This window comes from Accipiter gentilis, chromosome 23, assembly GCF_929443795.1.
Source record: "Accipiter gentilis chromosome 23, bAccGen1.1, whole genome shotgun sequence".
Classification (NCBI taxonomy): Eukaryota; Metazoa; Chordata; class Aves; order Accipitriformes; family Accipitridae; genus Astur; species Astur gentilis.
Window position 1 is genome coordinate 20,405,051 of NC_064902.1, and position 24,725 is coordinate 20,429,775.

Genomic DNA, 24,725 nt, shown 5'->3' on the forward strand with positions numbered 1-24,725 from the left:
CAAGGCTTCTCTTTCATACAGACATTGCTCATCCTGAGCACTCTGGGTGTGCTGGATAATGCAGCCACACGTGAAATTTGATCTCCCAATGTGGAAAAAACTTCTCACCCCACCACTACAAAGGTCACATAAATTTGCTATCAATCAATATATAACAGTCACAATTTGTTATCAGCTCCACAACCAGTAAATATAAGAGTTTCGCAAAAAGGCAATGATGAACATCAACACTGGACAAAAAGGGGAAGAAACGTGGGACCGGGCCTGAGGGTACAGCACACCACAGCACATTTCCCCACGTGCAGACGTGCGGAGGAATAGCAGGACAGAAGCAGAAGGAACGACAGCACATCACAGACCTGCAGGAAGTGAGCAGGCACCAGTATGTTTTCAGAGGCAGAAACAGAGCTGAACCACGCAGGGTCTCAAAGGTGAGGACATCAGTGACATCAAAGTTATCTGGGAGTTAACATCTGTGTACGTGCCGTGTTCTCATCTGGCATTTATTGTGGCATCACACTGTATAGACACTGCAGATATTTACACCCACACTGGATTCACGCAGACAGATGGAAAAGGCTCACAAATAGCTTTAAGAAACCATGCTTTTAGGCACTCAGAGGAAAAAACAAAAAGATTAACTAAAGAGGTCCTCACTCCAGAAGAGGCAGCAAGGCCCTGCAAGTAAGTAAGCAGGTCTGTTGGAAAAGGAGAAACATTCTCCTCTGCCACAAAATGGGAGAATGCAGAAGAAAAAAAGTGGGGTGGGGAAGAGCTGAAGACATGGGGTACTACAAATACCTATCAATTTTCACAGTGCGTATTTCCTAATTCAGCCTTCTCCAGCCCATGTTTAGTTGAAAGAAGTTTCAGAGTTCATACCTGTAATTTGGGGAGAGAGGGAGTAGGGTTACTTTTTTTTTTTCTTAAGCGTATTTCTTCTCTCTCAGACATATGCTGCATAATTGCAGCTACAGTGTAGATTTTATTGCTAGCATTTAGAAGAGTAAGTACTCACTGACATGCAAGATGGGAAAGGTTCCTCCCCTGGGGAACAGAACACAAAGACTGATTAAGCAACCACTAGGTATTTAAGAACATAAGAAATATTGGCAGATCAGTGTTGCACTTCTTACTGAACAGGAGTCAGCACATGAACAGAGCTAGCCTGCTGATTTCCAGCAGGGTGTAGCATTGGTGAAGAGTAAGTCTTTAAGCTTAGTATTTTTATAGACTTTTTAATAGTAAAAAGGTTAAAAAATAATCATGGCTTGCTCCTCCAGAGGCATGAGTGAGGTTTTGTCAGACTGCTGAACCAAACCTGGTGGTCCATGTCCCATCCCGCCTCCCTCCCAAACCCCTTTGTAGAGATTGAATAGCAGCATATAATTTGCAGTAGCCACCTGATTTCAAGAACCTATCTGCAGTTAACAGAAATTAGCACAAAATATATTGACCGATTGTGTTATTTTAAAGTTATAACGACAAAAAGGAGCAAATGAGTTGGCCAAAGCTATGTGACAGACAAAGCCAGGTCTAGACAGCACAGGTTTGCTTTCAGTCGTATACTTAAGATCGCTGTACCACGTTGTTTCTTCATTTTGGTTAACATTATTGCGGCGATATTAAGAGCATATGCGGAAAAAAGTAAGAAATAATTAGGATTTCTGTTCTTTAAAGAGCAACAGTAGTCTCCACATGTGGAAACATTTCAAAAACAGCACAAAAGAATAAATGTGACAAAACTGCTGAAATAACTTACGTAAGAACTGCAGAAATACAAGCTATAACCCTTCTATCCTGTACTGATGACAAAGCAAATGGCTTTTATTTTGTACAAAAAATAGAAAATATTTATATATTTTAAAATAATTTGTCAGCACTACTTAGACTTTTAAAGTTGCAACCTTTATTTTTGAAGTGGTTAGCTATAAAGCATTTTAAAACTTTAAAAAAATGCAGCAAAACGTCATAAACAAGTTTATATAAACATACGGAGGATATTTTTCAAGTAAATCCCAACAGCTAAAGATAACTAAAATGATACTACAGCTCATTTCAGTTGTATTTGATTAGGACATCATTCTACTACCGAATAAGCTTAATGAAAACTGTTTCTAGAAGTTTACTGACATTACACATTCACACATGCAGAGATTGAATCTGAGACTCTGTTGAATCAGAGAAAAAAATAAAAATCTAACTATAAGGGTATCTATCATACAGTCTTATCAATTCTTTTCAAAGCAGTCTTGTCCTCCAAACTGTCAACACAACAAAGAATAAAAATATCAACTTCTTTCTGCAGCTCAGGATAGCCTTGGGAACACCTCATTATAGCAATGAGCTGTGTTGCTAGTGGGTCACACCACGTTCTAACATGGTTCTTTAGTCTTCATCTTCATTTATGCTGCGAAGAAAAAGCAATGGGTTTGTCTCTGAAGACACCTCCAAGAAATTTCCCTTCCCAGTAGTATCTTTTGAAAATCTGTCAGGCTCAGATACACAGTTTTCTTCTTGTTCCTGTAAAATGCAGCTTGCAGTAGCCAATCCTTCAGGCTGTTCTGAAAGTCTAATTGCAGCGTGCATTTGCTTTTCTAATTCTTCTACCAATTTTCCAGGAAGAGTCGGAGATTGCGAAGAAACCTTTGATTTTTCATCACTAACCTCAAACGTCGAAGTGTTTGTGCCATGCCTTAATCCATTACAGTCAATAAGTGGAGCTGTCCTCTCCTCTTGAAGCATGCCTTGTAAAGAATTTATTTTCCCATCTTCACTGGTTGAGGACTCTCGCTCATCTGAATCAGAGCCTTCTGTCTCAGATGATGAAGTACCGCTTGATTCTTCAGAGTCACTTGTCTCCGACTCAGAGGAAGGCAGCTGTTGCTTGGAAACTGTGCCAGCAGCTTTTAACATGCTCTCTTCCTCTTGTACCAGCACTGCTGCTGCTTCCAGCTCTTCTAGTTCAAATCCTATGTGGGACTTAGCTAGCGTGGTTTTCTGCAAGGATTCAGAGAGTGCAGCCAACTTTTTTGACCTATAACAAAGAACAAGATATATTATTTAACTTTACAAACAGAACTCCCATTTGATAATGAGAACACAAACCTTAAACATTTCTACTATTCATTTGGTTTGCAAACAACTTTCTTCTTCAATTATAAGTGTAAAAGTAGATGCTATGGGGAAAAAAATTCAAAAGTATTCATAATTACTATTGTTTTGGGTAACTTTTCCCACAAGGCTAGAAAATATCCTACTGAAAGTCTTCGGTGACACTTTCAGAAAAGATACTGCTTCTTTGATGTTTCAGCAGTGCACAGTAAGGGAAAACAGATTTCAGAACAAACCTTTTCAGGATTGCTGTCTTTAGCAGTGAACTCTGCAGTATGTGGCTTGCTGGATTAAGTTTATGTGCAGCAAAATCATTCTGTTTTACCACCCTTCCAGATATGCCTGTTAAATGCAGATGAACCGATAGAACACAGCTGATCAGGTCCATCTCAGTGATATATTCTCCTCCTTTCACAGCTAGCTTGGTGCACCATGATAGCAGGAGATGTTCAATACTCTGTCTGTAGATGTGCTTTACCTTTCACTTGTAACTCAGCTGAAATGTAATTCAACAGAAGTATCAGGACCATTTAGATAAACACCTCTAATAAAGCAGGCATGCTACGTCAGCTTCAAATCTTTGGTACAGCCATATTCATTTCCTCAAGTGTTTTGAAGTCAGCACATGCTCTACCAGAAAACTGCATCATGGATTTATTTATAAATAGAGACCAAAAAATAAGAGTGCGCCTTGAAATGGGGGGGGGGGGGGGAGGGGAGGAGGGTGGCAGAGGGGAAAACGGGTATAAAATAACAAACATACATCCTGTTTCTTGTTGTAGAGTTTTGCCTCAGACTATCAATCAACTTTTCACCACTTCCTGCAACAGCAGGTCTACTATAAATCCTGCAGTAACTGACTGGGTTTCATTTCCTCTGCCAAACCTGCTAACCTGCAAGGCATGACACACTGACACTGGAGCAAGTAGCTGATAATGTAATACATGACTCCTGCGAGGCAAAAGTTAAAGTGCTTGTTCTCTCAGTTGAATGATTTTAAAGATCTTTACATTCTATTTCCCCGGGGGCATAATTACTCAGTATAACATAGATGCTTCCAGGTTTTTTTTCTCCTAAAGGAATTGTATTTAAAAGTGGGGGAAGGGAAATTCAATGTAGCTTCTTACATGTTTTACACAGAGACGGCGCACCATTTAAAAGCTGAACTTGGAATAAAACATACTAAACATCCTTAGTTCAACCCATAGACTAGAAAACTAAGAAATAAGCATTTTCCAGAAGTAACTGAAGCAATAAAGAACAATTTATATTCCTACGATTTTTAAATCTAAAGCTAAGAATTAAATCACATAATCCTAGCAGCCTCCACTATAAAAACGGGCACCAAATTTTAAAAAGCTGCTTACTTAACACTATTCTAATTTTTTTCTTTTTTGGAGATATATGTCCATTTTATTTTTGTCAAGAACTTGAATTTTTCTTGAAAAGTTATGGAAGATTTGAGAAATTGCCAACCTAACTGGGAACAAAGAAAGCATTCTCCCTGCTTCATAGGTAAAAAGAAAGAAAAAGAAGCCAAGTGATACATAGAAAGGTTCATGAAGCCTTGCAGGTAGGTGGCAACAGAATAACTGGCTTGCAGGGAAATCTGCTTCCTGAACCCACTGGTGAGAAGCTGGTTTATATCCCGAGTCACAAGAGTTTATATCCCTTTCAGAAAGCATTCTGCTTTGCTTTTGAAACAGCCTCTTTCCTTCCTTCTAACTATACATATGTATGTGTGTGCACGTGCCCCCATCCCCTGTGAGAGTCGTTAATAATATGAAGGTACAATCCTTTTTCCTGTCCTACTGCCTACTGTCCGCAAGAATACAACGAGCTCCAAAAGCTCAATGTGCCTTCTGACAGAGAACACTGTCTTGTACCCATTTTATATGTAGTTCCTTTCAATTTCATTGACAGCCACAAGCAACTAACTGTAGGCACAACAATTTCCTCTGGTGATACATCTTCAGCTCCAGCTACCTTAGTCTCACCTACCTGTTTTACTACTGCCTTTATAGATAGAAAATCAATTTTGAAAGTCCTCTTTGTCCTCACATCTCTTCTATCACATCTGCCACTTTGTTTCCTAATCCTATATGTATTTTTTGGCTTTTCCTTATTTCCGCTGTTGCAATTTTTCATGCATATTTTTCCTGCTGGATACTCTCAGTCCTCGAAATCACTCCCTTAAAATCCTCTCCTCTTCTTTCACTATTCTCTTATACTGCAGTTAACACATTAGATACAGAACCATGTCGCATAACTGAATCGAGTATTAAGGAGACGTATGGTATCATGTACGTTTTGGCATTAATAAATACATCACTGTGCTCCAGATTACTTAATGCCAAGTGTTAAGGAAGAAAATACACAGTGGTACACTCATTTGACTCAACATGCATTGTGTTACTAAATTAGATATAGACTACTGACAGATAAAAAATGGCCTCTTTAAAGCAGCAAGTGTTTGGTCACTCTATACACAAATGCATTTTTATCAATGAGTTCCAAGAGAATGAATGAAAAAGCCAGTGCCAGACAGCTACAAACATCCATCCTACTGGACAACTGTAAAACTGCAAAAGGCATTCTTAGTCTGAAAACCTTGGGTTAATTCCTTCTGCGTGATCAAAATACACTACAAAATAATGACAATAACCGATTTCATAAAACTGTGGCTTCAAGTTTCACGTTTAGTCCTTTTTCCCCAAAAGTTTTGATAGAACTACTGAGAGAGGACATGCTTTTTATCTTTACAAAGAATTACAAGAAAAAAAGTCATTGATTAAACAGCTCGCTCTTCCCTTCTAACAATAACAGCACAATTGGATACTCTGCTTGGATGAGTAAATGCCTACAGAAGGCCAGCAATTCCATCTATCCTCTTCACCTCTTCAGCTGCCCTACTTCAGCTCTCACACAGTGGTCCCACGGAGCAGTGCAATTGCCAACACCACACACAAGGACACAACCCATGAACTCCCAACCAGCACGTTTCAGGAAAGGGGAAGGAGTGCAGACTCCATACAGACCGGCACAACCTTCTTTCTCTCTGCGCCATCTATGCCCCGAAGATCATGTTAGGCCAACCACAATGGGAATCTTCTAATAAATCATTAAAAACCCTAGAAGACTATTTTACTATTTTTTTTAAGTTCTTAGCCACATCAGATATTTGATATAAACAGCATGCAAAAAGGTCTCTTTTCAGTTACTCAGATTTCTTAGTAGGCTAAATGTTTCTCCCCAACTTTCACTCTGGTCATCAAGTCTCGTCCAGAAAAAAAATAAAAATGGATAGCCTACAGAGCTCGACATTTCAATATAAGAAACAAACTCAAAACTGTCACGCTCTTGACAAATTTATACATAAAAGCAGAAAACTCCACTCTCCCAACCTTCCAAACTTCCATTAAAGGAAAAAAAACCCCAAAACCCAGCACTTGAAGAATAGCTTTTCCCCCTTCCCCTTTGCAAGGGACTAACAGTATCAGTCCATCTTGTTTAAGGCAATTATCTAATTTCAAGGAGAACTAAGTTTCAGGAGTGCATTTCACATCAGCCTTAAGAAAAGGTGGCAGCACTGCTTGGACCAAAAAATAAGGCAAACAGCATAAAAATCAGAGCATGGAAATGCTTTCAGTGGGAGACTGTGGGTGTCTGAGTTAATGATTTCCCTAGCTGAAAGATAAGCAACAATTCAGGAAACAAAAATGAGACACCAGAAATGAGATATCACATATTAGAGACTTGCAGTAAACAGGTCCTGCTGTTTCCAAAATCTTTTGAGTAGTGTTTTAGAGATTAGACAGCAAATACTTTAATTTTTCAAGTATGATTAATGGAATCGCATGATTACTTTACGACATGCTCATTCAGTATGCACATTTGCGGTAATGATATCTTATTATTATGGTAATAACATTCTTACATAAACATGCATAATAGGCTTTAAAGGTGCTACACATGATAATTATTAGTTATCAAGATGTCAGTTGCTTAAGGAAAATGTTTAATTACAGGTTAAATTGATCAGATGCATGTTTTGTTTAATGTATAGCTTTGAGGAACAGATAACAACAGAGGCATCTCAGGTCTTGTCCATGTAGTCCGGAATTAAAATTTCAAGACAGAACTACTGTAATCCTTGTCTAGGCAGCAGGAGAATTTCTCCATGTGCTAGAAGAAAAAAATCTTGTTCAACGGATCTCAAATTATAAAAGAGTAAAACTGGGGTGAAAAGAACAAAGAATCAAAGGAGATTTAGCAAATAAAGGGAGATGGGTAAAACAAGGCGGGGGGGGGGGGGGGGGGGGGGGAGAAAAAAAAGAGGATTATGGCAACAGGAAAGGGAAATCATTACAGGTTTACTGCAAAGCCCACCTGTGGCAGCATGAAGAGAAGTGATGGTGATGGGGACCGACTGCAGCGCTGAGACACAAGCAGCAGCCGGGGTGGGAGAGAAACAGGACACAATTTCTCCAGTTAAAGACTAAAAGCTCCTATGAGCTCTGGTTCTACCTTCTGTTCCAAGGAGTAAAGAGGGCACTAGGATCTGATGAATCAAGACAGCTGTTATCTCCAGAACACAGAGCTATGAGAAAAATGTCTCAAAGAAGACATACATTAGGGATTTGATTGTTTCCAAGGAAGATTTAATGTAAACTGGAAGGAAAGACAAAATTCAACCTAGCCACAGAAAGTAAAAAATAAATGCAGGACTTGTGGGATACATCCAGCCACAAAATCCTCTACTATGCTTCTGTATAAAATGTCCATCACTCAAATAGCACTAACAAAAGGAAAAGGTTTAAAGAAAAAAGTGTTAATGGGCCAGGCCTTTCCATCTGCCTGGTACTTGCCTTACATCCAATCCTCTTGCTTTAGCAGTTTAGTTATGTTAAAAAAAAACGCCAAACAACTCAAAGATTACTTAAAAATATGAAAATCAGCATTCTGCTCCTCGTTCTGTATGGCGGGTGGCACTGATACTCGAACATGGCATGGGAGTTACATATCTAAAACACTGTACAGAGTATTTGCAAACATGGGAGTAAATAGTCAAACTGGCAGCACAGCCTTTCAAAGCAGGACTCAGTAACATTTCACTATGGAATGAAAAGTGACTTTTCTTACACAGGCACAAGCTCTAGCTTGCTTTTGTTTTTGTAAACAATAGAAGGATTGTTTCTACTGCCTCATAAGTTTGGCTTTGCATTTCACAAACATCCACTTTTCTGAAGTACACAGTGTAAACTAGGTGTAAGACATGGCAAAACACAACAGAACTTTCTTATTATCTACCCTGGCTCAATCACAATCAAGTCACCGTACAGTGCACAAGTGCTGTCATGACAGATTGAGCTATTCGTGCCCAAGCAGAAGACAATAGCAATAAAGCATGGGAACCTGTGTATCAAAAACATTGACAACAGCTTTGGTTAGCAGCCTAGTATTTGAATGTGACCTAACTGGTCTTGGAACCAAGCTGGAACCTAACTAATCTTGGAACCAACTAAAATCTCATTACATTACGTTGTTCAGGTGTGGTTAGGGCCTATTCACTGTGCTACAATGGGAATTGGTCCTCCATGCTAGCAGTGCTCTAACTTGGCTCTACAGGGCTGACAAGCCCTGTTTTAAACATAAACCACTTTACATTAATTATCTTTAAGCCTTACAGGCAAGATAAACAAGTCTCAAAGAAACAGTAGATATTTCAAGTGCAGACGTGCCTTTGCAGTGTTGTAGGTTCCACCAAATACAAAACCAGGCCTATCTCATTGCCAAGCAGCCATCCCCTGGTAGGCCTACAATTCCTTGAGATGCATTCAAATACAAACTAGCAGCATGCTGTTCCAGTCAGCAGGGCTGACAAATATAAAAAGGGCAGTTATTTAACTTACCACCACTCAGCAGGAGGTCAGAACACATAGCATCCAATAGTAAAGCTGTTGCATCAAGCAAAAGGCTTTCTGTCTGCTGGATCACAAGGTATTCCCAACTGCCTTAATTTTATACATTTACTGTATGAGAAGCTACCAAGTTTAAGGAGAAAGTGTCAGTCTATATTTAAACTACGTTTCTCAACAAGGCCTGGCAAAACTCAGACTTAGGAGAGAAAGTTTCATAGACACCCTCTTTCTTAGATAAAACAGATAAGATAACAAGCAATACAACCAGCCATGAGCAACTTTAAATGTGTTCCAAATTACATACCTGGCAGCATTGCTTACAATTTCCCACAATTATGCTTTTAGCCACAGGCATCGTAAGTATTAAGACAATTCTAGAGTTAATATTAACTCAGACATCACCAGATATTATTGAAAGTAGAGCCTCAGCAGTTCAGATGCAGAGGATGTGTGAATTTAGTATCTTCAAGACTTTGAAATGTCAGTTAAACTATAAGGGATAATGAAATTTTCTGCCTTCCCAACAAGACTGGTTGAGGACAGGCTCAATAGGATGTAACTGATGTTTCTGCATGGACTGTCACTGGTGAACAAAAGGGCACCTGCAAAAGGGCTAGACTCTCCAGACCCTTCAGATCATCATATTTTTCCCCTGCCCAGAACGGTTCTTGCTGGATTCCATCCATCACTGTCTTCCAGCCCAAGCCTTATCTGTCCAGACACAAGGGGTATGAAAAGACACTGTTCAATGTTCTATCCCTTGATAATGTGAACATTAACTTCCCACAGAAACTCCGTCATGATCTTGATGAAAATTAATATCCCTATGGCAGTAAGTGTACTGCTTAAGCTCTCTTGAAGCAGAAGGCTCAACAAGTTACAGCCAAACATGATATCAAAAGGTAAGAAAGTAAGCTTGTACATGAATGACACAGCTGACAAAGCATCCAACTATTCTCACATATACTCAAGAAGAAAGTAAATTGTTCTTCAATTTAAAATTCAGATGGCAGCTAGTCCTGCACAGCAGCTTGAGCAACCAAACTGCTGATCTTCGGGGAAAGTCTCTTGAAGCTGATAATTGAGCTCACCCTGCTAGGCAACACTGTAAGTCACTGAGACCCAGGGGTGGAGGTTAAAGTCGGGGAGAGACACATACTCTTGAATTGCTATAACATAACTTAAATTTCAGGGCTTTAAGCCAACAGTAGCATGCCTCCCTCAGAAAGGCAACTAACAAAAGTCGAACATCGCTCTACACTTAATTTCAAACAGCTAGAAAGAAAAAAAAAAAAGATTTAATTCTTATGATACAGAACTGAAAGACAATTTGATTTTAATAAAATATTCAAGACATGAAAGAGTCAGGTTTGATCAACCCTGACTGGTAAAACACAGAAGTGACAACGATGATGGTGCTGAATGCAAAAGCAGACTTCATTAATGTAGAAACATCTAAAGTCAATATGGACAAAAAAAGCATAAATCGTCAAACAATGAGATTAGGTAACAAAAAAATCCTCCAGTTTAGGAAAAGGATCCTTACAAATGGACATTTAGCTGCAATAATAAGAAACTCATCACACTAAACACCATCCATTTGCTGATACTACTCTTTTTAGAAGTCATGGGTTACAAAAGAACATAAGCCTCAGAATCAGCCTTGAGATAAGAGACTAAGACTCAATTACATTTTTTAGCATGCATTTCTACCTGGATAGGGGGAAGCTGGCCGGTATTATTCTGGACAACGCGGAATCCCTGAAGTGTGGTATCCCACAAGACGAGATACACGACGTGTTCAAGTCGAGGTGGGAGTCACCGGGAACATTCAAGGGCCTGGGGGCGTTCAGATCTAAGGGCCTGGCGGACAACTCGGCATTCGAAGCCATGATCACGGCAAAAGAAATCTCTAAAAACATCCAAGAGATGAATAAGAACAGCGCACCAGGACCAGACAGACTAAGTCTGCGGGATATCATTAAGATAGACCCTCATTTTGTCCAGCTAATGGAAGTATTCAACCTATGGCTGGTGACTGGCAGCGTACCGGACGTGGTGAAAGAATGTCGGACTGTGATAATATCAAAATCATCTCTGCCGGAGCGCCAAATGGACATCAATAACTGGCGACCGATTACCATCGGATCGATTATCTTGAGGCTGTTCTCAAGGATCCTGACGGCGAGACTGGCAAAGGCATGCCCTATTAACCCACGACAAAAGGGCTTTATTAGATCAGCAGGATGCGCAGAGAACTTGAAACTGTTACAACTATTAATTAAGAATGCAAAGAAGGAACATCGACCCTTGGGCGTTGTCTTCATTGACCTGGCTAAAGCTTTCGACACAGTGAGTCACCACCATCTGATTGCAGTGCTGAAACAAAAGGGTGTGGACCATCACATTATCACCCTGATTACGAACATGTATCAAAACACTAGAACTCGCATCACCATGAAGAATGAGCAGTCGGATCCCATTGGGATTCAAATTGGTGTTAAACAGGGCGATCCAATGTCACCTTTATTGTTTAACTTATCTGTGGACCCCCTATTGTGTAAGTTAGAGGAAGAAGGGAGTGGATACCAGCATGACTCTAAGGGTGTAACATCCATGGCTTTTGCAGACGATTTGGTGTTGTTAAGTGGGTCGTGGGAAGGAATGCAAAGCAATATTAAAATCCTGGAGGCCTTTTGTGAACTGACTGGCCTCAGGACACAGGGGGAGAAATGCCATGGCTTTTACATACAACCCACCAAGGACTCGTATACGATCAATGATTGTCCCCCATGGCAAATTAACGGCACCCCATTAACTATGATTGAACCTGGCAGTTCGGAGAAGTACTTGGGACTGAGAATAGACCCATGGACTGGAATATCGAAACCCGAACTCCTCATGAAAATAAGAGATTGGCTACAACGGATTGGAGAAGCACCACTGAAACCGTTTCAGAAAGTTGACATCTTGAAGGGCTATACTATCCCGCGACTGATCTACTTAGCAGACCAAGCTGAGGTAAAAGCAACGTCCCTAGAAGAACTTGACCTGACGATTCGAACTACGGTCAAGGAGTGGCTACATCTACCTCCTAGTACCTGCGATGCCATCCTGTATTCCAGTACACGTGATGGAGGACTAGGCATCACCAGACTCTCGGGCTTGATCCCCAGTATACAAGCTCGAAGACTGCACAGAATTGCGCAGTCTTCGGACGATGTGGTAAGATCAATAGTGAAACGAGAGGGGATCGAAAAAGACTTTGAAAAATTGTGGTTAACAGCTGGGGGTGATAGAAATAAAATACCATCTATTTGGGACCCGAGTGCGATTAGGGTAACATCTGAGGACCCGGGCGAGGATGAACTGGCTTCAGAATGGGAACTACCAACTCCCAAAACCATCTTTCCTAAACCTTGTGACTGGCGTAAACAGGAATTTATTAATTGGACCAAGTTACAGTCCCAGGGCCGTGGTATTGCCAACTTTGAGAAGGATAAAATCAGTAATAATTGGCTTGAACGCTATAGAGGCATTCCTCACCGAAAACTCCTCACGGCACTACAGTTGAGAGCTAACGTGTACCCCACTAGGGAATTCCTGGCAAGGGGGAGACAGGAGTCGCATATAAAATCTTGTCGACACTGTCAAGCGGAAAATGAATCGAGTGCTCATATCATTGGGTACTGCCCCGCGGTGCAAGACGCCAGAATTAAAAGACACAACCAATTGTGCGATTTATTGATAGCTGAAGTAAAAAAGAAGGATTGGATGGTATTCCAAGAGCCCATACTAAAAGATGAACAAAATGAGATCTACAAGCCTGATCTTGTATTCGTAAAAGGGGACCAGGCAATGGTGGTTGATGTAACAATTCGATATGAGAGTAAACCGTCATCACTGGCGGACGCGGCGGCAGAAAAAGTAAAGAAATATTGCCATCTTAAAAGTCAAATTCAAGAATTGACGAATGCTAAAAATATCAAATTTAAGGGATTCCCTGTGGGCGCACGAGGTAAATGGTATTCTGGCAATTACGAGGTGTTGAAAGCATTAGGAATCTCATCCTCCCGACAAGAAAGAATTGCGCGATGTATGTCAAGGAAAGCTTTATTTACTTCTGTCGATATCGTACATATATTTGTGAGTCATTCGAGATCTCTTGTAAGGACGTAATTATTGTTACTGTTCTGGTTGTATTGTTTTTTGCTGTATTACTGTTGGTTGTTCTTATTGTATCTATTGCTCTGTCTCCTATTGTTCTTGCTTTATTGTCATTTGTTGCCTTGCTGTTTGACTATTGATTCTTCAATAAAACTACCCCTGGTACTCCTGCTCTGTTACCCTGGCCCTGGAAAGGTTGGGAGAGTAAGCTGGAACTCGTATTCATGACGTGTCACATCAAGCCAAATTTTAAAGACAAAATATGAATTGGAATTGACAAATTTTACCAATTTGGACTACTTACTGGACTGGACACAGGTGGACGGGCCACCTTTACTTAACTCGGAAAAGAAACACATATACTTTTATGTGTTTGTTAAATAGCATGCATTTTATACGAGATGTCGTATTTCACCTTTTTTTATTTCACTTTCAAGGTTATTCCTAACGAGTGCTTCAAGTTATACACTAGTCAATGCCCTTCAACCATAGTGAAATACTTTTAAAAAGCAAGCTCAGAATCAGTGAACAAAGTTCTAAAAGAAATTCACAGCAGAAAGCCCATAGTCTTGGTAAATGTTAACACACAGTGACAACCACTTTGCCTATCTGTACACGCTGTTGTATTACAAACAGTGACAACGAACCTAACTACACTGTTTTTATGGCAAAGTACCTTATACACGCTTTTACCCCAATTCCCCACAAGCTTGGGGAAACTATGCACAGATTTTATTTCATCCAGCTCTGGGAACATAACTATGCTCTACAGTGAAACATGGCTAAAACTTACAAAGCATAACAATACTGCCATGAAGTTTAAGGCATGAAGTGGGAAAGAAAATACACACAGCACCTGAACCACAGGGCAACCCTTTAATGGAAACAAAAGGCGCCCATTCAGAGAACACAGATAATATTATTTTATACTTGCACCACACACAGAAAATACCACAGGTTCCTAATGAACAGAAAAGTCTAAAACCTATTTTACATCTCTTTTCAAAAATGGCACCTCTATCCACAAAATTCCTTATTGTATCAGTTAAGCAGAAAGAGGAATATTCAACATTTACTAAATAACTTTCCAGCATTTATTAGCTGGTTAGCTCATCATAACCCTTCCTGGCTTACGATATCTGGAAGAACCACAGAATAGGTAGTACAATTAAAAGTCAGCAAGATAAACACAAACAGCACCATTCAACAGTTTCACATCCTTAGTTTATTATACATTTTTATAGTAAGAGGCAGAGCCAACAAATAATTCCATTAAAATCTCATTAGCTCTGATCAATGAGTACAGAAGATAATATAAAAACAAAGCTGAATTTAGCGTGTTAGTGAAGGAGGAACAGGACCATTCTCTACAGGACTCGGGTAAAAATTGACCTAAACTTTAACTAATCTTCTATATTATCTGCAGCAAAAGAAAGACAGATGAGTGTAAACACAACAGAAACAACACAACATTCTTCACATGATTTAGTACTAGATTAACCACTGTCTTCATAGGAAAAAACCAAACCATCTCCACAACACAGCACTAAAGAGTGCTTAATTTCTACTCTTCCTTATGAAAAGGCAGCTGCTAAAATAAAATGTGCTCAGTCTATTCAAGATATTTTATGCAATTGCAGAAAAGAACTCCTTCTTTCCATTTCTCAAGAGGATGGATTCTGATTTTTAGCCTAAATAACATAGGTTTACACAGTTATACTGTCCACGTCTATACTTATTTGTTAATTATTTCCTTTCTAACAACTCTTGGAAACAGCAGGCAACTTCAATCAAATTTAAGAGCAACTAGAGTTTAAAGAAGATCTTTAAATTCCTACTTATTTCATGAAAATAAGCAGAGGTATAAATAATGACCCTCATGAGAAAAGGCTGGCAGAACACAGCCACGGAGTACTGGTTTGGTAGGAGGCCATGGCATGCACATACCAACCAGCTGATCGGTGCCAAGACCAGCTACTGCGTATGCTGCCTCTTGCCTGGTGGAGGTGTCAAAGGGTGTGGCAAAGAGATTAGGGCACAAGGTTTGGGTTTGTAGGAAGTTTATAGCATTTTTTTTTTCCTCCCTCCCTTGTAGACATCAGACAAATTGAAGACTGGAAAAGCATTCACTACACACCAAATCTTTATCTTAAATATAGGAAAACCACGCTATAAAAAAGGGATCTGGAAAATGCATCTCTCTGTAAGCAAGATGCCACCACTTTAAATTGACAGGATTAGAAGAGCAGAAATCCAGCATAAAGAGACTACTTTTGACAAGAGAAACCCACCACTTATCTTCAGGTGACAGAAAGCAGTGCTGCACCGTAAACAATGGCTGCTGTGGAAGAATCCGGTGAGTTTAAGGGGAACATAAAATGGTTTCATCTTTAAATTCTGGCTTTCAAAGGGCATTACATGAATTCTGAAACCACAAGAGTGATATACTTACACTGCAATCCAGCTTGCAGTCTTGTAAACATGAACTGCCATCTACATAGCTTAAAGTATTACAGTTTGTTAACTATAAATCAAATATAAAACATAGCACCATCATTTCAATTTAAGTGACTTCTTTTATAAGTCTGAATATTTCAAGTGACTTTCCCTCCATATTTATTCTGAAATTCCATAGTGCTTCCTTCATAATGAACCTAAATACTGCACGAGCTGAACTTCACATTTATAAATATTTTAAATAGATGAAGCTTTCCAATATAACATCTTACTTTCACTACTTGGTCTTTTTGGTAAGTTGAAAACAAACATTTCATGGATTATAAAAGAAATCAAGTACAGCCTACTTATGTAGATGATACTATGAAAATATTCATAAGAGAGAACAGACTTAGAATTAATACTGGACTATAAAAAAAAATTAAATAGTATTTATATGTTTTAATAATACTTTAACTGAGCTTAGAAGCAGCTGAGCATTGCCAAAAGAGCTTCAGTAAGTTGCAGCCAGTCCAAACATCTAACAATGGCACAGCTTCCAAAGCTATGTATGATAAATACAAATAATGAAAAGATGAACAGATAACTCACCACAAAACAGATGCAGAGAAAGGAACAGATTTTATAATGTGATAGTAAGTATTGGCTGTATTAGAGAAACGGAACGCTGACAATTGTTCTACATTAGCCCCGTCTCCCTCAAATTTAACTGCCATTACCTGGAACTTGGTGTTCACCATCACCGCTGGTGATCTAGGAGATAGCACTCCTACACTGTAAATTATGCAATTTGTATTACAATATGGGAATGAAAGGTACTCACACAAAACAGTGCAGAATATGTGAATTTTAGTGTCAGGATAATGCTACTAAAGTTATGTATTACAAAAACAATAACAATGACAATGGACAGGCTTAAAGGCACAATTACAAGTACATGACTTCAACATGATCCTAGCGCTTTACAATGGAATTTATCCATCAAACAACAGAAGTCCTAATTAGCTCAAGCGGAGTTTTAACTTTGACACTGCTCCATTGCTACCAACTGACACCCTTAACATGTGAAAGGAAAACACCACCTGTAGCCTACCCACTCACAGTCCATTTTCAACTCACACAATCTATACATAAAAAGACACCAAATCTGAGCATCTTGCAAATTCCTATCAGGAGAGCAGATTTCTGCAAGGGCCTAAACCGAATAGCCTGCTCCCATCCTCTCCCTCCCACACCCTGTTGTGTTCGCAAGGCACTTTGTATCAGATGCTCTAGAGTGTGATCATGCCTCTTATGAAAAATAATAATTAATAATAATACCAGCACACCCCACTGAACTGGCTGCAGATCTGGCTTCGTGACCGCGACAGGGAAACTTGCAGGCCATGCACGCAGCATCACATAGCTGGCCCACACTGCCCAGTTCTTGCAAGAAGGAATCCCCAGGGAATAGTGGGGAGTGGGCATTAGGCCACAGACTAAATTATCATCTCGTTCAACATTTTTTCCTTTCTCATTCTACCCCTGTTCTGTCTTGAGATTTATGGTGCAATCACTGCAAGGGGCACGGGTAGGTGGAAGAGACCAAGCTAGTTACTGATGAGGTTGGAAACAAAACTGGAAGACATTATCAGCCTGCAGATCGGCTTCCCACTTTGATCACAGCTGCACACTCCGCCGGCTTAGAAAGGCAACAACTACACAAGCTCGTCCTTCCCCTAGTCAAAACAGAAGAAGAGTCAGCCTGAGATGTGCTGAGTGAAAAGACATGACACAGATCCCTGACCCTTCTGTAGGCAGATAGGAACTGCCTCCCAACAACTTTGGAAAATCAAAGCAGTAGCCTGAGGGAGAAAAAAAAATGGCTTTCTTCTTTGCCTCCTCTACCCACAGCAAGGTGCATTCAGACGCAGCCTGAAGGAATATGAGCTATAGAAAAGTGATGGAATAAATAGAAAAAAACAACAGAGGAAAGGAGAGGAAAAACATCAAAGGAAACTGCAGCGAGCAGCTGGGAGGAGACATTAAATCCCTTGTTTAAAAATCCATGTTTTACAGGGCTTGCTAAAACATATATAAAGGGGAATTTCTGCTATTACATCCACCTGTCTATCACCTTTTTCAGCCTTCAGGGCAAACAGTGTTTTGCTTTAAGCCTCATAAGTCAGTATATTACATTACTCGGGTATTGTTATTTACAAAGTGCTCTAGGTGCACCTACTGCTTTACAGACACTTGAAGTGACAGCTCAGGCCTTAAATAAGATGCAACATTTAACGAGAGGCATGGCAGCTCAAGATGACAGTAAACAAAAAAGAAACCGTATTAAAAACATGCATCAAAACAGTGAAAGAGGAGACATATTATAATGTGCTTGCAAATTATTAGTTACTATTTTTAAATCAAAGAACTGTGATCTAAGGATTAAAAGCAGATTACTTGGGATGAAAATAAATAAATCTGGGTTCTCTACCAAATTCAGGCACCAACAGTCAATGTACTCTTTGATAAACTGGTAAACCCTTATCCAAGTTTTAAGGAAAATAGCAGCCTTTCCTCTTGTAAGACTAGAAAAGGCTGTTTTAGTAGCATAATAAATTGCACAGAATCTCAAATACTTTCTGCACTTGGACCCATAGCTAATGCTTGAACCACAAGGTATTTTTTTGAGTTATGCTATCTTGATGGAAACAAGACACTGCAGAATTACCCAACAACCTAGGGAGAATGAGCCAACTCATAATTACTCTTCACTAGAAAAATGTGAAAACTTACTGCTGTCTGAATTTTTCTTGTTCCTTGTTCCACTAGATGGATTTTATTTTTAATCCTTTTTTGTTGTACTACACAATGGCTAAAAACTGAAATCTCTGTCCCATCACACTTGCAGAAAAGTCCAAATCAACCTTTAGCTTTGTTACCAACAAACTACTGAGTTTATTCAGTCTCCTGCCATAACATATGTCGTTCAGACATGTACATTCATGGAATCTTTCTTCCCCTAATTCTCTCCATTTTTCAGCATCTTTTTGAATAGACACTAGAATTAGTCTGTGTTTTAGCAGAGTCTCACAAATGATGCATTCATTCTAAGGTCATGCCACTTCCTTCTCCTAAATGATACTACTCTACTGCTGAAGATTGTACTCACGCTCTTACCTCCTCAGAGATAAATAGGTGCTCAGGTTTAAACTGTTCTCAAGCACAACCCAACCTATTTTTCTGGAGCTGCTACCCTCAAATGGCTTATATTCTCCAATCCATAACTACAATCTACTATCTTTTATTGTGAATGTGCCATCTTATACTTGATGGTATTAAAATGTACGTTGTTCAAATAAGCACATACTGCCAGTCAGGGTCGGTGTGTGCAATTCATTTTCTACCTTTAAATAAATAACATTTAATGTCACCAAAAATTTTTATCTAAAAAGACATATACTGTATTTTCTTACAGATTTTTTAAAGATACTGGACAGTACTCGGACAAAAACTCTGAAAACGATGGATGGTCTTAACTTTATAATGCAACAAAAACCTACCTGTGTTTTCCCAGTTGTTTTGGGTTTTTTTCCCCCCATTTTCCAGTATTTCCTAGAACACTGGCACATTAGTAACACCTACTGTTGGTGGTATGTAAACTGGAATATGCATAAAATGAACCTCAAAGAGCCTGCAAAGAGACCATTGGAAGTGGCTGCTCCCATTATTGGTAAAAGCTCAAAAACCAGCTGGGACATCTGAAAGTTAACACACCACTACAGGCCACCAAAGAAGTAAATGAAAAGCAAACCTAATGCAGCATGATTACTCAAAGCAGTAAGCAAATGCAGTGCTGCATGCTGAACTAGCTGCCAGCAGTGGTAATGCCAGCTTGTAAAGCCTCCTAAGAAGGAATTACAATAATTGGGGATTGTAGTCATGAGCTACTGCTATAGCAAATCATCACAGGACAATAAGGGTAAAGCGTGTGTGACCAGATAAAACACAGCTTTATTACTGTGTTCATGGAAAAGGTGTGATCACAAGCGGCACCAAGATTTTTTGGTTTATCCCTTGTACCTGTACAGCTCTTATTAAGCTGAAATAGCAAAGGAAAGAATAGCCTTCAAACTCCAAAATCCAACAAGCTGTTTTGTTTTGCAGGGGGCGGAGGGCAAGGAATTAAATGGCTTCAGTGTATCCAAAATGACAATACTATTAAAGAAGTACAGTGAAAAACATAATCCTCTAACTACAAAATAGATCAAAATAAGGGATTTTGCAACGGGGGCAATGGGGTTGTTGTTACACTATCTGATAAATAACATAACTGGCTACATCAGAACATACGCTAAAAGCATATGCTAATGGCAAGGCTGCTTTCAAAGCAGCAAGCAACGTGAAAGCAATTTGGCTTTTCTCTGCACCACCTACTTTGAATACTGGAGTTTTTATCAAACCTGAAATTACCGCAGCCTTCAGTAAGCTAAGGTTAACATGGGCAGCAATGAAGGTAAAGTAAAACCTAAAGTACAGCCAAAGCAGAGTACAGTTGACCATGAAACTGCAATGCACCTAAAATACAATACTATGAGGTGTATTCTTCCTAAGTTTTTAACTGTTTGAAGAGCTTTAAACACGCTGTATGAATCAGTTTAATCCCACAGAGCCAAGAAGCAGGATTTTCATCCAGAACATATCACTGCTTATGCCTTTGTTCTTCTGAATCATGGCTGCTGAATCCAAGAGGTTAACAGCTGAAAATTAGCATATTCCTCTAACATTTGAGAATGCTTTAAAGCACTGATTAATTTTTCTTATCTGTTAACACATTCCCTCCTCCCCTTATTACAGATTGCAAATTGAATAAACTAACATGTTAGTAGTACGTCATTTGAAAACCTTTTAGGATAGTTTTGTTCCTGAATCCTCCTGTCTGAACTTTATATTTTCATACTAGAGGTGCACAGTCAACAAGAGTTATTCTATTCACCCCTCATTTAGCAGTACAGTCCTAAGTTCCAGAGTTATAGTTGAGTCATTCCTAGGAACATGGCAATGCCATTAAGAGTGAATAGGACTTCATGAATATCAACCCTACAAGCAGCAAAAAAGCAAACACCAAAAGATTTTTAAAAGCCTGTTTTTCCTCTATTCAAGTATTTTGAGCTTTACAAAACCCTAAACCACTAAAGAAAACAAAAATGCCAAGAAGAAACAGCTGCAAAAATGGCACAATCAAAATAGTTTCTACATACTTCAAAACACTTTTCAAAGCTTTCCAGATCTTAACAAGTAATAACTGGGTCAAATTTCCTAAGTTTGCAGATAGATGACCAGTTTCACAAAAGATTTTAACATACAATTGGAATAAATGTTAAAATTCTATTTACAGTCATCTAAAGATGACAATATTTGACTACAGAAGCTTAAAGATGTTATATGTTACAAAACATTTTCCCAAATCTAGCAAAAACTTAAGGTAATTCTTTCACGAATGCTGTAATACATGACCTGTTCTCAAATGCTTTTTGCCCTACACGCAAGCACAGCATAGGCATATGGGTGAGCTGGTATGTGTAACAAGATACAAGGAACATAAATAAGATGCTCTATAGAGGAGAGAACTTCACGTAAATGAATAACAGATCTATACAGCTACGCAAATACTCATATGAACCAAAGAGAAGCTTTCGAAGATTCAGTGTAGTACAGTGTGTTCAAATGGGCACAACAGGAATCAAACTATCAGCACTACCCTGATTATCAAATCTATGCTTTGAAAAGCAGTCTTACACATTCAAACCTGGTCTGTTTTGCAAATATAGAGATGATAACTTGTAAAATAAATTTTTAAAGTCAGTTAAAGCCATGAAAAAGGTCAGAAAAAACATAAAGAAATCTTCCCTCTACCAAACTTTAACCAATGCAACGGACTGAAACTATGATGCTGAAGGTTGAGTTTCTTACTCCCTTGTGTACTCTACAATCCAATGTGACACAGGCAGTAAAAAGCCTAAGTCTCACAGGTCTTATTTTTTTTCTAGAAGACCTGGGCTCCTTAATACCTTTGCAACATCAGGCCTTAACACTTCAGGCCCACATCACACTATATTGATTAAAACAGTAATTCAGAAAACCTAGAGAAAAGTAAAGGGGGGCTGAACAATCACAGTCAATCTCATCACCTCAATGACATGCTGTGAATGTAATTAATCCTACATTTATTTAGAGAACTTCACACCCTCCACATAAAGCAGCAGCTCCCTGCTGGCTTCAGACTAGGTAATTATGTTGTAACAAGGACTAGGTTTCGATTATAACAAAGAGATGAAAAGGAGAACAGACCTATGAAGCTAGCCTATCTTTCAGGGTATGTCTCACCTGCAAATCAGGAGAAGCAAATGTAACATGCTTAGGAATATCTGACTTAGCTTTAATTTAGTTAGCTGCAATGAAGATAGCAGCTTCTACAGTGACTGTATAAATGCCACCAGGAATCCTGTTTTTTACTTTAAGGCAAATAGCCCATGCTTGAACTGGCATGTTACACCTACAGTCACCAAAATTAGCAAGATCACATTTGTCTTGGGTTGCAGAGCACATATACACAAAAGTGCGACTACAGAGCATGCATACATTAAAGTGGCCTATATACCGGTATAACAAATCAAGTTGCATATACAGTTCCACAGGACACACTGAGGCAATTTAACAGCTCATCTCTCTTAACATACAGATGTCCTTTACTGCGAGAGTTGAAGTTACTATAATACACAATAAAAATAATGATTTTATAATTTTTTGCAATAGAACAGATCATGAATGAAAGGTGAGATGGTAGGGTAAAAAGTAGAAAAATAGCGATAATGAAAAATATAATACAAATTACATGGGATCAAATGCCTTATTCTCCTGCATTCCTCACAGCCATAAAACTCTGAGAAGTATACAACTATACAACTGTGCGTAAGTAGAGTATACTAACCCGTGGAAAACTGCCACGAACACTAACACCTTCACCTCCAACTCAGGAACACAGAAAATATACATTTACTGATACTGAAGTGGTACATGTTTAAAACTAAACATGTATTTAAATGTTAGGTAGACATCGTTCTCTCATGCAGGGATGCAGAACAGTATGCACTTAACTGCTTGCCTGGACAAGGACTCATAGGAAGTTGTTCAGCCCTCCACCTAGCCACCCATGTTACGGCCAGCAGGCATCATGCCACCAGAAGGCACATATGTGCAACAGTGGACAACAAAAAGTGATGTGAATACAGACTGGCACAAAGGGGACTACAAAACTCTAGAGAAAGACATCAGGCTACATGAAGGAACCTCAGCACAGCAAGAGTCAGTGGGTAAACTAGTCTGACTTCTAACAGATACTTAATTCCCCTCTGGCAGAAGGGAAAAAGCTCTCCTGCAAGAAACTCACCTCTAGATTCCCCTGGTCATGGCAGCCCATATTGCAGCTATCAGACAACCAGTGGTTTTCCCGAAGCTCCTTCTCCCCTCCCTCATCTCCTTCTGCTCAAAGTAAGGCATGAAAGATGGAGAAAAGCTCATACTTATAATACAAATTCAGTTATAACTTCACCTTGGAGAGGCTGCCATATGTATCGTAGTGGTTTGTAAAAACTCTGACCTAAAGACAAAAAAGCATGCAAACCAGACAAATTAAATTTAATTTTATTATGGAAATGAAAGTAATAACAGAAGTGACAGCAGGGTGGATGATAAGCTCACTTAGCAGGGGGATCAAATGAAGTGATGACATGTCATTATGACCTCAGGGGTTAAAGATGCAATTTTCCATCTGGCTGCATCTGGCTTTTCAACATAAATGTTGACACCACCTGCTGAGATTTACTACAAGCTGCTTCCATAGGTCTTTTCCTAGCTTTTGTTACCCAGGTTAACATTTACTTTTCCCTCTTTTCTGCTATGTTTTGCTGAGCAACACGCTCCCCTTCTTCAAAACCTAATGAACACTTAAAAGGATTTTACATGCCACTTTATACAATAGATTAAATTATTAATAATAACTTCACAAGCAGCTCGAAGAGAAATACTAGAACATAGAAAGCAGGTAAAACTAGCTATAAGTTGCAAACAGGAAGATGAAATTTTAGCTACACTTGCTAGTATCTTGCATTGTCTGAGACTTCTAGGAATCTACTGGGGAAAAAAATAAAAATCATTAGAATTAAAGAACTAGCTTGTACTCACCATACCCAGTTGACTATTAGCCACCTGCACGTGTTTTATTCAGGAGCTTAATCATTTCCAATTCCAGATACATTGTGCTTAAAATAAATCATGTTTTGCCAGCCCAGTGGCACATTCACTTATTCATCTAATTTAGCCGCAGCCAAACTATGATCTCAAAACAAATCTGTAATCATCTATTGACACACTGTTGGCCATAAGGTTTTTGTTTCCACATTGAATATTTAAAAGCTAGTACCTACCAATGGCGTTCCTCTCCTGGAGGCTTAATCTGGAATGGGGCTGTATGCTTACTACCACTTGATACATCCATTACATTTTTGCCTATGCCAAACTTTTTTTTCTAAACCTACAGCTCCCAGACTTTTCTCTGCCAGTACAGGTGAGCTAAAAGACTTGCTTCCAGCTGTTTTTAAAGTGCCCAGATCCTTCACTAAAAAGAACCTACAGTCTGTTTTAACTGTTTAAACAAAGAGGCCTCAGCCTTCACTAGGACCTGGTTACACACCAGGGAAAGAGGGGAAGAAAAGAATAACCCTCCACAGATTTTGAGCACACCCTGGGATGACAGCTATGAAAAGACAAGAGAAAATGGAGACAAAGAAAGTTAATGAACTTGCATGGAGCAAATAGCTAAGAAACAAAACAGAGAAAATATCCAGACTGATCAGACATGCAAATAACTTCACTGAAAGACCACCACAAAAATACCTATAAATACCTTCCCCTCCCAAAACTCTTTCACCACAAAGGCAATTACCAGAGGGACATTTTAACCTTTCTCCTCTGGAATGGAAGACGTACCACCCTCCTCTCCAGATGCCTTACCTTGGGGACCTGGGA

At 39.2% G+C, this 24,725-nt stretch overlaps 1 protein-coding gene across 5 annotated transcripts in view; it reads right to left on the reverse strand.

The window, feature by feature from the left end:
• Positions 1–1,909: 1,909 nt before the first annotated feature.
• Positions 1,910–24,725, reverse strand: part of SHQ1 (SHQ1, H/ACA ribonucleoprotein assembly factor) — a 61,063-nt gene continuing 38,247 nt past the window's right edge. For 4 of the 5 annotated variants that reach the window (XM_049827091.1, XM_049827088.1, XM_049827089.1 and 1 more), the window contains exon 12: positions 1,910–3,037. In XM_049827091.1, coding sequence (XP_049683048.1) covers positions 2,389–3,037 — 649 coding nt within the window. In that variant the 3' untranslated portion in view covers positions 1,910–2,388. Of the gene's footprint in view, positions 3,038–16,160; positions 16,434–24,725 lie in introns of those variants that run through there. The other variant, XM_049827092.1, reaches the window with a different exon arrangement.